The 13,031-nt window shown below is 61.8% G+C and overlaps 4 protein-coding genes across 4 annotated transcripts; all 4 read left to right on the plus strand.

Annotated features, from left to right (window-relative positions):
* Positions 1 to 1,750: 1,750 nt before the first annotated feature.
* Positions 1,751 to 4,852, plus strand: LDBPK_150700 (hypothetical protein, conserved; the record flags this gene model as incomplete). Its single annotated transcript, XM_003859547.1, has 1 exon — positions 1,751 to 4,852. The coding sequence occupies one exon, from the start codon at positions 1,751 to 1,753 to the stop codon at positions 4,850 to 4,852; it is 3,102 nt and encodes a 1,033-aa protein (XP_003859595.1).
* A 714-nt stretch (positions 4,853 to 5,566) lies between these two features.
* On the plus strand, positions 5,567 to 6,172 carry LDBPK_150710 (hypothetical protein, conserved; the record flags this gene model as incomplete). Its single annotated transcript, XM_003859548.1, has 1 exon — positions 5,567 to 6,172. The coding sequence occupies one exon, from the start codon at positions 5,567 to 5,569 to the stop codon at positions 6,170 to 6,172; it is 606 nt and encodes a 201-aa protein (XP_003859596.1).
* A 744-nt stretch (positions 6,173 to 6,916) lies between these two features.
* Positions 6,917 to 8,392, plus strand: LDBPK_150720 (hypothetical protein, conserved; the record flags this gene model as incomplete). The annotated part of the gene is made up of 1 exon (XM_003859549.1): positions 6,917 to 8,392. The coding sequence occupies one exon, from the start codon at positions 6,917 to 6,919 to the stop codon at positions 8,390 to 8,392; it is 1,476 nt and encodes a 491-aa protein (XP_003859597.1).
* Positions 8,393 to 9,733: 1,341 nt separating this feature from the next.
* LDBPK_150740 (hypothetical protein, conserved) lies at positions 9,734 to 12,580 on the plus strand (the record flags this gene model as incomplete). The annotated part of the gene is made up of 1 exon (XM_003859550.1): positions 9,734 to 12,580. One exon carries the CDS (start codon positions 9,734 to 9,736, stop codon positions 12,578 to 12,580), a length of 2,847 nt encoding a protein of 948 aa, XP_003859598.1.
* Positions 12,581 to 13,031: the final 451 nt, after the last annotated feature.

Here is a 13,031-nt window from a genome sequence, read left to right on the forward strand (position 1 = left end):
GTAGTTCGTAGATGCTTTGCTGAATCGAAGCACACACACACACAACTGCGCGAGCTTAGAGCGTGCCGCGAGACGCGTCGATGGCAGTCGTGCGAGGGTCGGGCGAAGCGGATCACAAGCGATGCCGCGCGCATGAAGGAGGTGAGCGGTGCCGGGCCGGAGGCAGGGGGTGGTAAGGCTGCGTGCACCGACGCCACACGGGTACCAATGAATAGCACTGGAACTTGCTCCTCCCCTTCCCCCCCTCTTTTGTTTATGCCTTTGTGCAGGCCACACATGTGCGGGGGCAGTGGTGAAGCCCTGTCGCCGCCCTCCCCCCTTTACTCCTCACCACATCTTCCATCCCTTTCACGGCGTTTTCCGGAAAATGAAGCATTACGCTAGTGGAGTACGTGCAGTTTTTTTTTCTGGCAGGGGGTGCTTGGTCAGTCGAGCTTCCAAACTTCTTGCGGCATCACCGAATATGGCCGGCGGCCACGACACACAGGGAGCGACGCTCATGCGTTGAACATCAAAGGTCTTCGCACCAGGAGCACACCACTCATGCTCCCGGGGGGAGGGGGGGCGGTTTCGCCGCCGTCTACGGGAGCGGACGTGTAGCCGTTCGCGGCAGCAGATATGTCTGTCATCGGGCAAGCCATGGCTCAGATGAAGACGAGCATGGAAGCGGTCGCCAAGCGCTTGTGTCACCACAGAGGTCCACCGCGAGGACAGCGACGACGGCAGTCCCAGCGGAACCGGGCGGACCGCAATGGAGGACAACGCTAGCAGCAACAGCAGCCTCCTGTTCCTACACAGCGTCCTATGCATACCGGCCTTCCGCTGTACCTTGGTTCAAAGGCTGGGTGTTTCACATCGGGGGCCCAATTCATGTGGGACGGTGTCAAGCAGATGCAGAGCGCAGAAGCGCGTCACAACACAGAGTGACTGCGAAACTGCCAGAGGCTACGGTGTGCGTGTGCTTGTGGGGGGGAAGGGGGGTACACGGTCGCAGCTCAGCAGACGACCCGAACAGAGGAGGAGGAAGACGCCATGCGAACCGCGGCGGCTCAAACTCAAGGCCGCAGAACGGCTTGCGGTCATTCTCGGCTCCATCGAACAGTGGCAAGGGTCGCAGCGTTGATGCAAGTGGTCTCCCATCTGCTGGTACTTTATCTGGATTCCCGCCTCTCCACCACCCCACCTCCTCATTCTATCTCCCTGCCTGTCCATTGGCGGGCGAGGTGAGGTATCGCCTGCGAGGTCGCCCCCGTGTCACGTGCTCCTCGTCTATGCTACCCCTCTTGCCCTCCCTCTCTCTCTCTGTCACGCACACCCGCACACGTCACCACACCCCAGCCGGTCCGCAGCAGCGAGCGATAAGAACAAAGTGCGCCGATGCCAACGCTGCAAGTCGGAGGCATCTGCCGGTCACTTGGGGAGCGGAGATGTCTTTTTGCCGCTCAGCGGCAGGGATTCGCGATGGCCGCGCTCGCATCGTCAAATGGTTTCTTCTACTACATCCCTTCCGTCTCCCTCCCCACCCCTCCTCCTCTTCTATGCGCCTCTCCCCATTCGTCTCTTCGGCGGCACTGTATGGCCTCCACCCCGTGTGCTTGATGCGTGTCGTTCTATGTGTGTCGGTTCATGGACTCGCCCGTGCTCCCCTCCCTCCCCCAAGCCTATCGCTACAGCCCTACAGCTATCGCCTGCATCTGCGTACACTTCACTCCTTCCTTCCCTCCCTTTCCGTGTCCGCATTACTATCATCATGGTGCGCACGCGGGAGAAGAAGCCCAAGGGTGACAGCGCCTTCACGACGCGCAGGCAGAAGGTCGGGCGCAAGAAGCTCGCCCCTGCCACCGCCACACGGGCAGAGGTGCACGCCCGCACCCTTCGTCTCACCACGTCTACCGCGATGTCTGCTGCCATGGCAGCGCCGTACGTGAAGGACCCGGCGGCGCACCCTGCGTCGTCTGAGACGACCTCCGCGGGCATGAAGGACAGCGAGTCCAAGAGCAAGCGCCTCATCATCGCTGTGCAGAGCTTCTCTGAGCTGCTCTCCGCGACACATCACTACAAGGCAGCGCAGCGCTCCTCGGCCTTCGCGACACTCACGCGTCTGCTGCGCATTCAGAGGGAAAAGGATAACGCCGCTGGGGCGGGGGCGGCGCGACACAGCGGGGGCGCCGCGTCAAACGTTTTCGAAGAGTACATGCGGTACTCCGCGAGCACGAATGCCACCGCAGACGCTGCGGGGGTGCCGTTCTCCTCAGGCGCCCCTCCTACACGTCTCAGTAGCCTGAGTCCACTTGAGAGGCTCAAGTCGTTCGCTGCCGCACTGGAGGCCGTCACAGACACGGACGACGATGTTCGTCGTGAGGCGCTGCAGGCACTGCAAGTTCTTGTGGACTACCAGTGGATTTCATGTGAGCGAGATGGGTCTGTTGCGCCAACGCCCTCGTCGTTTCTGGAACCGACCTCTACGCGCAAGGCTGCGGATCTCGAGCGCTGCAACGCCCGGCTCCTGAGCATGCAGGACGGAGATGGCGGCCGGAGCGGCAGCGCCGAGGTGCCAGTAGCCATCTCGGCGTCCACCTCGACATCGAGCACCTCGGTGGATCGCGTCCAGACGATTCTTCAAGCGGTGCACGTGGCTCTCACCCACGCCCTCAAGCCTGTTCGTCTCTCAGGCGTCGAACTGCTCTCCCTACTCCTGCGGGTGGCGCCGCCGTCTCTGGTGCGCGCCGCCGCGCGTGCGGTCTGTAAGCATCAGACCTCCTACTACGCCACACCGGCTGCAACGGCAACCTCGGCAGCTGGCACGGCCACCACAGCAGCGCTGGAGGCGGCCCAGGAACGTGCCGCCACACTACTCGAGGAGGAAGAGGTGTGGATGCTGACGCTGGTGCGGCGCGTCTCTTCGCTGGTCTTGCGAACGAAGCACGTGCCGGTGCTGCCGGCGCTGCTAGGCGTCTTCCTCGGCGAGAGTGGCATTGGTGCTTCCGGCGCCACAGCCGAGGATTCTATCACCGCTGAGCTGCTGCGCACGCCCCCTTTGCTCGGTGGCGTCGTTGCATCACACGTCATGAGCGCCTCCGGCGCGAGCGACGCTGTCGATGGCAGCAGTGGCGGCGCTCTCTGGCGCTACCCGGAACTCGTGAACTCGTTCTTCGACGACGTGGCACCGCAGTGGGCGAACAACTGGAAGGAGCTGATGGAGCTGCGACTGGCGCTCTTGCGGCAAGACGACAAACTCGCCATGGCCTCAGCCCTTGCCCGATCGTTCGCCATCGTTCTTGTTTTCTTGAAGCGCCAACAGCAGCAGGGCCTCAGCAGCAGGGCCGGGCGCAGCGGCTCCGTGAACTTCTTCTCACGGAAGCGCATGCACTACATCAAAGCCCTCTTCATCGAGAAGATGCCGGTAACGATGCACGAGCTGCTGCTCATGCCTTCTGCTGGTGCATCCGTCGCGTCCTCCACAACAGCGCCAACAGCGGCGGCGACGGCGCCACCGAAAGCAATGAAGGCGCGCCTGGAGCTGGGGCTGGCCCTCGTCATGGTCTGCGTCCCTCTCGCTGGCACCGAGGAGGGATGGCACCTCATGCGGGACTACTTCTCCATCGTCTTTTCGCTTCCCCGAGCTACCCCGCCGCCACCGGAGCCCTTCCGCTTCCCGTCCGTGGCGTTACTGGAGATGTCGGTGCGTCTGTTTGCGCAGGCGATCCGGCTCTACCCCTGCGTTGCGCCGCAGTTCCAGGTAGCCGGTGACACCGCGGCGGTACCGCCTGGTCGGAACACGGGGTTGGGCGACTTCTCTGTGCCCTTAGTATCGTGCTCTGACGCGAAATGCGATGGTCCCCGCAGAGCGAAAAGAGACAGAGGTGACGCTGCTGGTCCTGCAGTGTCGTCGCAGGCCACCCCTTCCTTTCACCAGCACAGAACCGTGGCTGAGCGTCTGCTCACCTTCCTGCCCGCCGTGCTGACCACCATCATCAAGCACTTGGTGCCGCGCTCGGACTCCCTCAACTCCGGCGCCGGTGATGCGGCAAGCGACGATATGGCTCTCGTGCGGGTGCTCCTCTGCGCAGCCACGATATTGGAGCGGTTCGCGGCACTTCCCGAGGACCTTTTCCGTCGCGGTGGTGCTGTTCGCAGGAAGGGGCACGGCGGTAAGACCGACGGCGGTTGTGGCGACGCAGCCACAACCGCGCAGCGACTGGAAGAGGGCTTTGGCTTGGTGCCACGCCTTCTGTTCGCCCTTCGAGAACAGTCGCAGATGCGGCAGCGCAAGCCCGATGCAGTGAAGCGCGCACGTGCAGAGGATGAGGACGACGGAGACAACCACGTCGGCGACGCACCCGCGCAGACGGACGACAGCGCAGCGACGCCCGTAGTGACGCGCACCGGCGTCCTCCTGTCGTACAACGGGATTGTCGATGTGCTGGTGCACCGCTTCTTGCGGGTGCTCTGGTTCTTGAGCAGCAGTGGTCATCCTCTTCTTCATGACCGCCGCACCACCTCCACAGGCAAGGCTGCTTCCTCTCCCGCATCGACATCCGTGTCGCCCTCCGCACCCCTCGCTGCCCTCCTCACCAAGTCGATCAAGTTTCTCTTCGGTAGCGCCGGCGTATCCGGTGTGCTGCAGCGGTGCACGACCCCGACAGTGCTACTGGCGCACAGCACGCTCTTCTACCTCGGCGGCGGCGGCGGTAGTGCATCGAGCCCGATCGCGTTGGTAGGCAGCGCCGATGCAGTTAGCGTGGCCGCGGCAGAGACGGAGAGGACACCGATGGCTGAGGCGGTGGAGAGGTGGGCCGATGTGCTCGGCGTGATAGGGGCACTCCGCGCCCGCGTGCACATGGATGCGTGATACGGCGTCCCATGAAGCCGGAAAGGAAGACTGGTTAACGTCCTCGTCGCCAAGGTTATAGGCGTGTCGCTCACGTGCACCGCTGCCCCGCCAACAGCCCTCCCCTCTCCCCCTCTCCAGTTGTTGTTTAACTTTCCCGAATCGCTAAGGAAACCATAAGAGTCGTTCATTTCTCTGTGTACGTGTGTGCCTCATCCCTCGACGTCTACCCCGCTCCCTCCTCTCGCTTCTTTCCCTACAACTGACAGAGATCTCCAGTCGTTCGCGTGTTTGTGTGTGAGGGAGAGGGGGAAGCCTGTGATGTCTCCCGTGAGCCTTTCTCCTTCGTTGACAGAGCACTCTCTTTTCTCTCGCGAGGCTCCGTCACACCGCTCTTCCAGTAAGGGCAACGGGATCTCTGGACAGTCCTCGCCGCGGCGCCTGTTGCCCTCCCCATGGTGTGCGCCCAACGACGTGGCAAGGGCACCTGCACGCTCACCCTGAGTGTCTAGCGTCTCCTCCTCGCCATCGGCGCCGCCACCGCTTCCTACCTTAATCTTGAAATACAGACACACGCCATTATGCACTCACTCATCCGTCTCCCCCTCGTCCTCTTTCTCTTTGCGCATCAGCTCACGCGCACGCGGACGCAGACGCTTTCCGTACGTACCCAAGCCTGTGGTGAAACTCCCAGCGCCCTCGCCGACCCACGCACCCGCACACGCGCTGGCAAGCATGAGCTCCCAGCAGCATGCCTTTGAAAAGTCGCGAGAGCAGGCAAAGGAATACCTTAGCAAGGATGCCATGAAAGAGCTCAGGGCCAGCCTCGACCCCAGCGCTACCCGCGCCCGCCACGGTCTCTTGCCGAAAGACTTTCAGACAACCGACGAGGAGCACGAGCGGCGTGTAAACGACTACATCCGGAGCCACAGCACGTGGCGCAAGGACGTCTACGTGCTCCGCAGCTACGAGTACTGGAAGCTGCGCGCCGACTACTATCCGTACATTCGCCGTAGTGACGAGAAGGACAACTTCTTTCTCCGCGGCATCACGTGCCACCCGCGCCTATCTGACTACCCCGTGTGCAAGGCTGTCATCCGTGACTACTTTGTGTGCCGTGACAGGAACCCGGTCCTGCAGATCTTTAACGCCTGTGCGCCTCTGAAGGAGCAGTTCTGCGCGTGCATCAACGAGGTCTTTCTCAAGAACCACGAGCGTGGCGACAAGAAGTTCAACGCCCACCGTGACGAGTTCTTCGAGGTGCAGCGGTCGAAGCGATTTGCGAAGATGCTAAACCATGTGGAGGAGTCGATGGAGGCCAAGACGAAGTTGCAGGACTGAGCAGAAGGTAGCCAACATCGACGTATGGCGACATCTATGCGCGGTAGAGAGAAAGAGGAATACCAAGAGAGGCGATGCGCCGGCCCGTTTTTTCTTTCGTTTGTGCGTGCGTTTGCCAGTGAGTGCTTCGTTTTGCTCTCCTTCCTTGGCCCGTCCCTCCCTCCCCCTCTCTCTCTTCTCCCACCCACCCTCGCACCCGCCTTGGCTGATGCCTTATCCTCTTTGGTTGTTTGTTTCAGGAATGTGTCTGTGCTAGTCCGCCAGATCGGTGGAGATGTTCTGTTTTGCGTGCTTCTTGCGGTCGTCGCTTCTCTGTGTTCTGTTGGTATCTTGTCGTCACTCTTATCCGTTGGCCGGCGCACACACGCCCATCTCAGCTGCCCCTCCTTCCCCCTCCTTGCGCTCCTGGACGATACACGTCTGATGGCAACGTTGCTGGCTTGCCAGGTGGCAGGACAGAAGCGGTGGTTGTCGCTGAGAAGTAAACCGAAGCGGCAGCAATGGCTCATCCCCGTGCGACTCCTCTAGCACGCATTATTCTCTCACATCTGACGTCGTGCCTACCTACTCTTGATCCGGCCACCCCGCCCCTCACCGTCTCCGCTGTGTTGCTTTCTTTCTCCTCTACGCCGCCGATGGCTTTTGTGTGCATGTGTGTGTGTGGATACATCTCCATCCGGTGTCGTGACGAAGCATACTTTCTTTTCTCTCTCGAGCTCCACACAGAAACACGCACGCACAGTCATGGCGGCCGTATTCATGCGCGTCGGTGAGCTGGCGTGTCAGAAAGACTCGTTCCTGCGAGAGTTGACGGCGACTGTTGTCTCGTGTGAGCCAGCCAAGACGGCAGTGGCAGCGGCGAAGAAGGCGAAGGGCGCCAGCAGCGACACCGTGACGTACGATGTTATTCTGAGCGACTCCGTTCTTTTTCCAGAAGGTGGTGGCCAGCCCTGCGACCACGGCACACTGCGAGTGGTGTCAGGCGATAATGACAAAGCCGATCCCTCGTGTGGCGCCACCGCCGCGCCGCCGCTCTCCATTACGAACGTGCGCCGGGTCGGGGACACATGCGTGCTCACCAGTCCCGCCGCCCTCCCCGTGGGGGCTACGGTGCACCAGATGGTGGACTGGCCGCGTCGGATGGACCACATGCAGCACCACACCGGCCAGCACCTGCTCACTGCCGTGGTAGAGCGCGAGGACACGCTGCGCTTGCCCACTGTGAGCTGGTCCCTGACGCACCCTTACTGTTTCATCCAGGTGGACGTTGGCGGCTACGCAAGCGACCCAGCTTCGCCGTACCACGCTTACATCACAAAGGAGAAGAAAATATCGGACGAAATGGTGGCGAAGATCGAGGTGCTCTGCAACGACGCGATCGCCCAGAGCACCGCCGTGCAGTGCGACGTGTTCGAAAATCGAGAGGTGTATATGCGGGAGCAGGATCGCCGGCATCAGACGGCTGCGGCCTCGGCAGACGGCGGCACGGAAGCCTTTCGAAGCCGCGGCATCCCAGAGGACGTCACAGGGCCGATCCGCATCATCTCGCTGGACGCCATCGACAGCTGCACCTGCTGCGGCACCCACCTGCGCACACTAGCAGAGCTGCAGGCTATGTACCTCCTCCACCAAGAGGTTAAAGGAACGCTAGTGAAGCTGTACTTCATCACTGGCAAGCGGGCAGCGCGACAGTTCCACGCCATGTATCACCGGGAGCGGCAGTTGATGCCGGAGTTGGGTGGCAGCAGACCCAACGACTTTGTCTCCGTGGTGCAGCGCCGTTCCAAGGATGCGACGGACCTTGAGAAGCTGATGAAGCGGTGGACACTGGAGCTAGCGAGTGTAGAAGCACAGCGCATCGCCGCCGCCGTGCCGGCGTCGCACGCCGCTACCGTCACAGTACCCCTGCGTCGCGACGACGTAGATCTCGAGTTCTTCAACGAGGTCCGCGCACGGCTCGATGCAGCAGGGCTGCGCCGCGTCGTTCTCGTTTCCGCGTGGGCGGCAGAGCGGTGCACGGCAGGCACGCTCGCCAGCGCGAAGGATGTGGCGGGTCAGGTCTTCGTCACTGGGGGAGAGACGCCTGCGGACATGGAGAAGGCCGTCCAGCTGGTGAAGGAAACGCTAGAGGGGATGAAGGGGGGCACCTCCAAGCTGGGTTTCCGTGGGAAGGGCAGTCTGAAGGAGTGGGACACCCTCGTGGCGCGTCTGAAGGAGTAGCGAAGCGTGTAGAGAACGCGAAGGGTGAGGGGGGAACTACTGAGACGACGAGGGGCGGTGGGAGAGGTGAGCTTTATGGTGTGTGAGTGTGTGCGCTCTCTGTAGTGTCATCCCTTCCTCCTCGTCCGCTCTCTCCGCCCCACTAGTTGTACTTGGCAAAATAAACATACACACACACATACACTACCTCCGCGTATGCACGACGGTTGCGCTGTGGTGGCGACCCGCACAGACGCGCCGTCGTAAAGGGGGAAAGAATGCCAGTGGATGTCGCAGATGTCCATCATTGCGCACGTGCACATACGCATGTGTGTATGCGTGCGGTCATGTCCACTCACCCTCAACGCTGTTGCGTCGTCATTTGCAGCACATAAAATACGACGTGTTTCCTCGACGTACTGATGGTAGGGGAGGGCCATGCATGGCGCAGAGGTTCGCTGGACAAGCCCCGCCACCACCACCACCCCTTTCTCTCTCTGTGCCCCGCACATATCGTCGGTTTCTTGTCACCGTTGCACCCCCTCCCTCTTCTCCCCTCTCTGTCTGCCACCTTTGAACGGATCATCAACCACGACGACGACGACAAGTGAGAGATCACGTCACCTTCAAAGTCTAAGGGGAGTCTGTGTGCGCGTGTGGGGGGTGAGAGTGAGTGGTCTCGTGGTCTGTCTGTGTGTGCGTGTGTGTGCACGATCGCGTGGATGCGTTTTCCTTGTGTTCCCCTTTCCTTTCGCGCAGAGGGGCGGCACACGTCATTGGTGAAGGCAACAAGACGAGTAGAGCGAGAGAGACGCACACGCAACCGTGAGAGTCGAATCCGCGCTTCGGTACTGCTGTGGCGTTCTGTTTTTGTTTTCTCTCTCTCTCTGTGTTCAGTCTATCAGCTCTTAGTCATCGGCACTGGAAGACTCGCGTGCCTGCGACACACTTACGCATGGAGACACGGGCGCAGGAACGCACAGCCCCATCCACAATACTTCTCCCGAGTCCCCCTTCTTCATCTCGACAGACGCACCTAAGCGTCTCCCTCCTTCCTTCTTTTTTAGTCTGTTGCTTCGCTTGACGGAAATGAACGGCAAAGACGGGAATTCTCTGCCTTCAAGAGTTGCAGCGACAGCATCCGGCTCCTTCAGCATCACTTCCCTTACAGACGACTCGTCGCGCACGTTGGCAACGCGGCAAGATGCACGACGGCGCAGTTTCCTCGACCTGGACGATGACGTCTTCAATTACGTCTGCTCCTACGTGCCGGTCAATGACCTTCTGCGCAACGTGGCCGTCGCGAGCCACGACACGCGGCGCCGCGTTTCAGCGAACCACGCTCTCTGGCAGCAGCTCTGGATGCGATACCTGCTATTCTTTTTCAACGCCTTGATTCCAGCCACAGCGGCAGCCGCCGACTGGGCGTCGTCGCCGGCGGCACCGACTCGTGGACGATGGGGAGTGGCGCCGCCGGACGCGATGGGCATGCTTCACACCACCGCTACAACGCCACCCAGTCATGACAGCGTCTGGCACCTCTATCACTTTCACCACTCGGCAGAGGCGAAGCCGCACGTGGTGCAGCTCGAGAAGCTGCACATTGTGCGCGAAGACATCGCCGACCCGGCAGCCGCGGTGTCACCCACCTCGCGCTGTGCTCCCAGCGAGTTAAGAACGGCGGAGGTCCAAGCACAGCTGCTGAGCTTCGCCCAGGCGTGCGCTACACAGACGGTGGCGCGGAATCTCACGTACATGACAGCCCCGTCCTCTCCCTCCTCCGCCTCCCCGCCGCCCAGCGCCCGACCTGAAGGGGTGCCACAGGGCGAAACCTTCGCGCACGGCAGCACCTTGCATGTGCTTAAACAGCAGCAGCGGCAGGCGGATCGGCTACAACGGGTATTGCACTTCCTTCTCTCCGCCACCGGTCACCGGCCGCGCTTTCACGACCGGCTCTGGGGGGCCACCAACGACGCTGAAAGAGAGTTCATCCGGAAGGCGCGCAGAGGGGCGGCGTCCACGGACACGAAGCCGGCCAAGCGGCGAAATCCCCTGAGTCCGTCGTCGTCGCTTGCAGCGGCAGCGCCGCACTCGCCGCCAGCGCGGGTCCGCCCGATGAGCTGGATCGACGACCAAGAGACCTCTGTCAAGGTTCTTCTCTTTGACGACGACACGCGCTCCGTCGGCGACGCCGCAGCGGTGCAGGAGGAACGCTCCAAGTTGCTGGCGTCCATCGCAAAGAACTGGCGCACCGCCTACGCTTCCCACTTCTACCCATGCGTGGCGAACGGCAGTGAACCGGGAAGTCCTCTTCCGCGCTTCCCTGCGTCCAGCTTCCCCGTCTCCGCTACTGCAGCGGCGACAGCGGGTGGGGGAGCGGCGTCGCCTGTGCCCGATGCCGAGCGCAGCCGCCGGGAGCAGCAGCTAAACGGAGGACACGTCACATGGGAACAGGTGTACCGTCGTTTTCGGGACGGCAGCAGCGCCACCATTCGTAGCACCGCGCGTATGCAGCACCAGGCGGCGGCGCAGAGAGGAGATGTGGGCAGCGACGACGACGCGGCCATCCCCTCCTCGAGCAATCCCCTCTTCGATCTGCACCTGCTCGGCTACGAAAAGCGCAAGCAGGTGTACGCCGCAATGCTGGCCAGCACCGTCGAGGTGCCGGAGGGCATGGGCGCGTTCTTTGGCACGTGTGTCTCCGAGTCGTTCTTGCGATGGTGGTGCTGGCGGAACCGACGACGCACGGAGGCAAGTCAGGCACTCGTGGCGCCGCCGGCCAACGCTGTCGGAGATGATCGCGGAAGGCTTCCAGTGCGACGCCACATTGCGCTCGCTCCTTTTACCGCCGCCTGCGATGACGCGTCGCCGCCGCGGTCGCTGTGGGTGGTGCGAGTGGCCGCCAGAGACCCACACGACGACATCGGGAGAGGCGAGGCGGAGGACGAGTCCGTCACCTACAGCTCCTCGTATTCGGACGTGAGCACGACGACGAGCAACACCAGCAGCCACACGCTTGCCTCGTCCTCCATCCGCTTTTCGGAGGAAAGAGAGGAAGAGAACGAATTCAGCACAGCAGAGGATTCAAGCGAGCTCGAGACAGCCCACGCCGTGGCCGCGGATGAAGAGCCACACGTCGCGACAGCAGAGGCATCGTCTCCGTCACAGACACCGCCTACGCCGTCCTACCACCCGCCCGTAGCGGTGCTCTTCCCCCTTCCCCACATGTTTACGTACTGGTTCATGATGCACCATGTCTCCTTCTACAGTCACCAGGTATACAGGCGCATGTGGGGTGATCAGGAACTCACCATCGCCGTGTGGAGCCGTATCCTCAGCCCCACAGGACACAGCGCTGAGTGTCGCCTCTTCTACTCGCTGCGATGTGCAACGTTTCCGCGCATGTTCACGAAAATGATGTTCACGCCTGGGGTGCTGCCATCGCTGACGCTGCAGGGAAAGATGTCGGAGCGCTCGCCGTACTGCTCCCCGTCGTCGTCGTCGGCATACGACTCGCAGTCGTTATCTGCTGATGCCGACGGTAATGCCGGCAGCACGCCCGGGTCGTCGTCCGCGTCGACGGGTGACAAACCGGTGGACAGTCGGCAAATCTACGACCTCTTCTGGACCGGCTTTGGGCGTGTGGAGGTGGACTCTGGGCCGACCATCTCACGGTCGAACATGGTGCGCCTGCGCATCGCGCTCGGGCTGCCGGCCGACTTTCCAATGGGGCTTCTGTGGAATGTGGTGATGTTCGCCTCAGGCATTGGCCCTCTCATTCTTAAAGAGCACCGGCACTCTCTTCACTTCAACTACGCCAAGACATTCACCGACGTCGTGGCGGACGAGTTCGGTGAGCTCGCGTGCTTCGGCCTCGGTGCCCAGTCGCCCAGCAGGAGGAACGACTCCACAGCGATGGCGAACCCACTCGATGCAGAGGCGGTAATGTGGGGGCGACACGCCGTATCCGCAATGGCACCCGCAGTGGGGCAGGGGCAGGTCGTACGAACCGCCGGCAACAATCAAGAGACGCCCGAAGCTGACGAACAAGCGGTGAATGAACTGGATCCTGCACATCACGACACCTCTTCCGACCCGACACCTCTCACGGGCATCACAAACTGGTCGTGGGACCTGGACTCCGAGTTTAGCAGTGACGAGGCCTACTGGTCACTTCCCGGCAGCGACGTCTCCTCCGGATACCAGTGACCCCCCCTCCCGAACTTGATGACGGCGCGCATTGCAATAGTGAGCTCATAAGCACCGCTGAGTGATACCTCTGTTTCACTGCCTTGTACCACGTCAATCGTTTCGGTTTCGTGCGCATGTAAGCATCGGGAGAGGCGAGGGAAGCACCCCGTTGCGTGTATGTGTGTGTGCGTGCCGCGTCAACGTGATTGAATGAGCTGGGGAGAGGGAAGAGGAATCAGCGAGAGTGCGTAAAAGATGGGTGAAGGGCCGGGGGGAGGCAACGATGGGCGCGTCTGCGCGTCTTCTCCGTCAGTCCACCGCCCCCCCCCCCTCTCCCCTCCCGTCTACCTCAGGGCAGGCACATATCACCCATGTCCTCCCCTCCCCATCCGGCCACGCTTGCTTTACGTGCAAAATGCTGCCCAATTACCAGCGCATAAAAAAGTAGAAGCAACTACCCGGTCATCGC

The sequence above is a fragment of the Leishmania donovani genome, chromosome 15 (assembly GCF_000227135.1).
Source record: "Leishmania donovani BPK282A1 complete genome, chromosome 15".
Classification (NCBI taxonomy): Eukaryota; Euglenozoa; class Kinetoplastea; order Trypanosomatida; family Trypanosomatidae; genus Leishmania; species Leishmania donovani.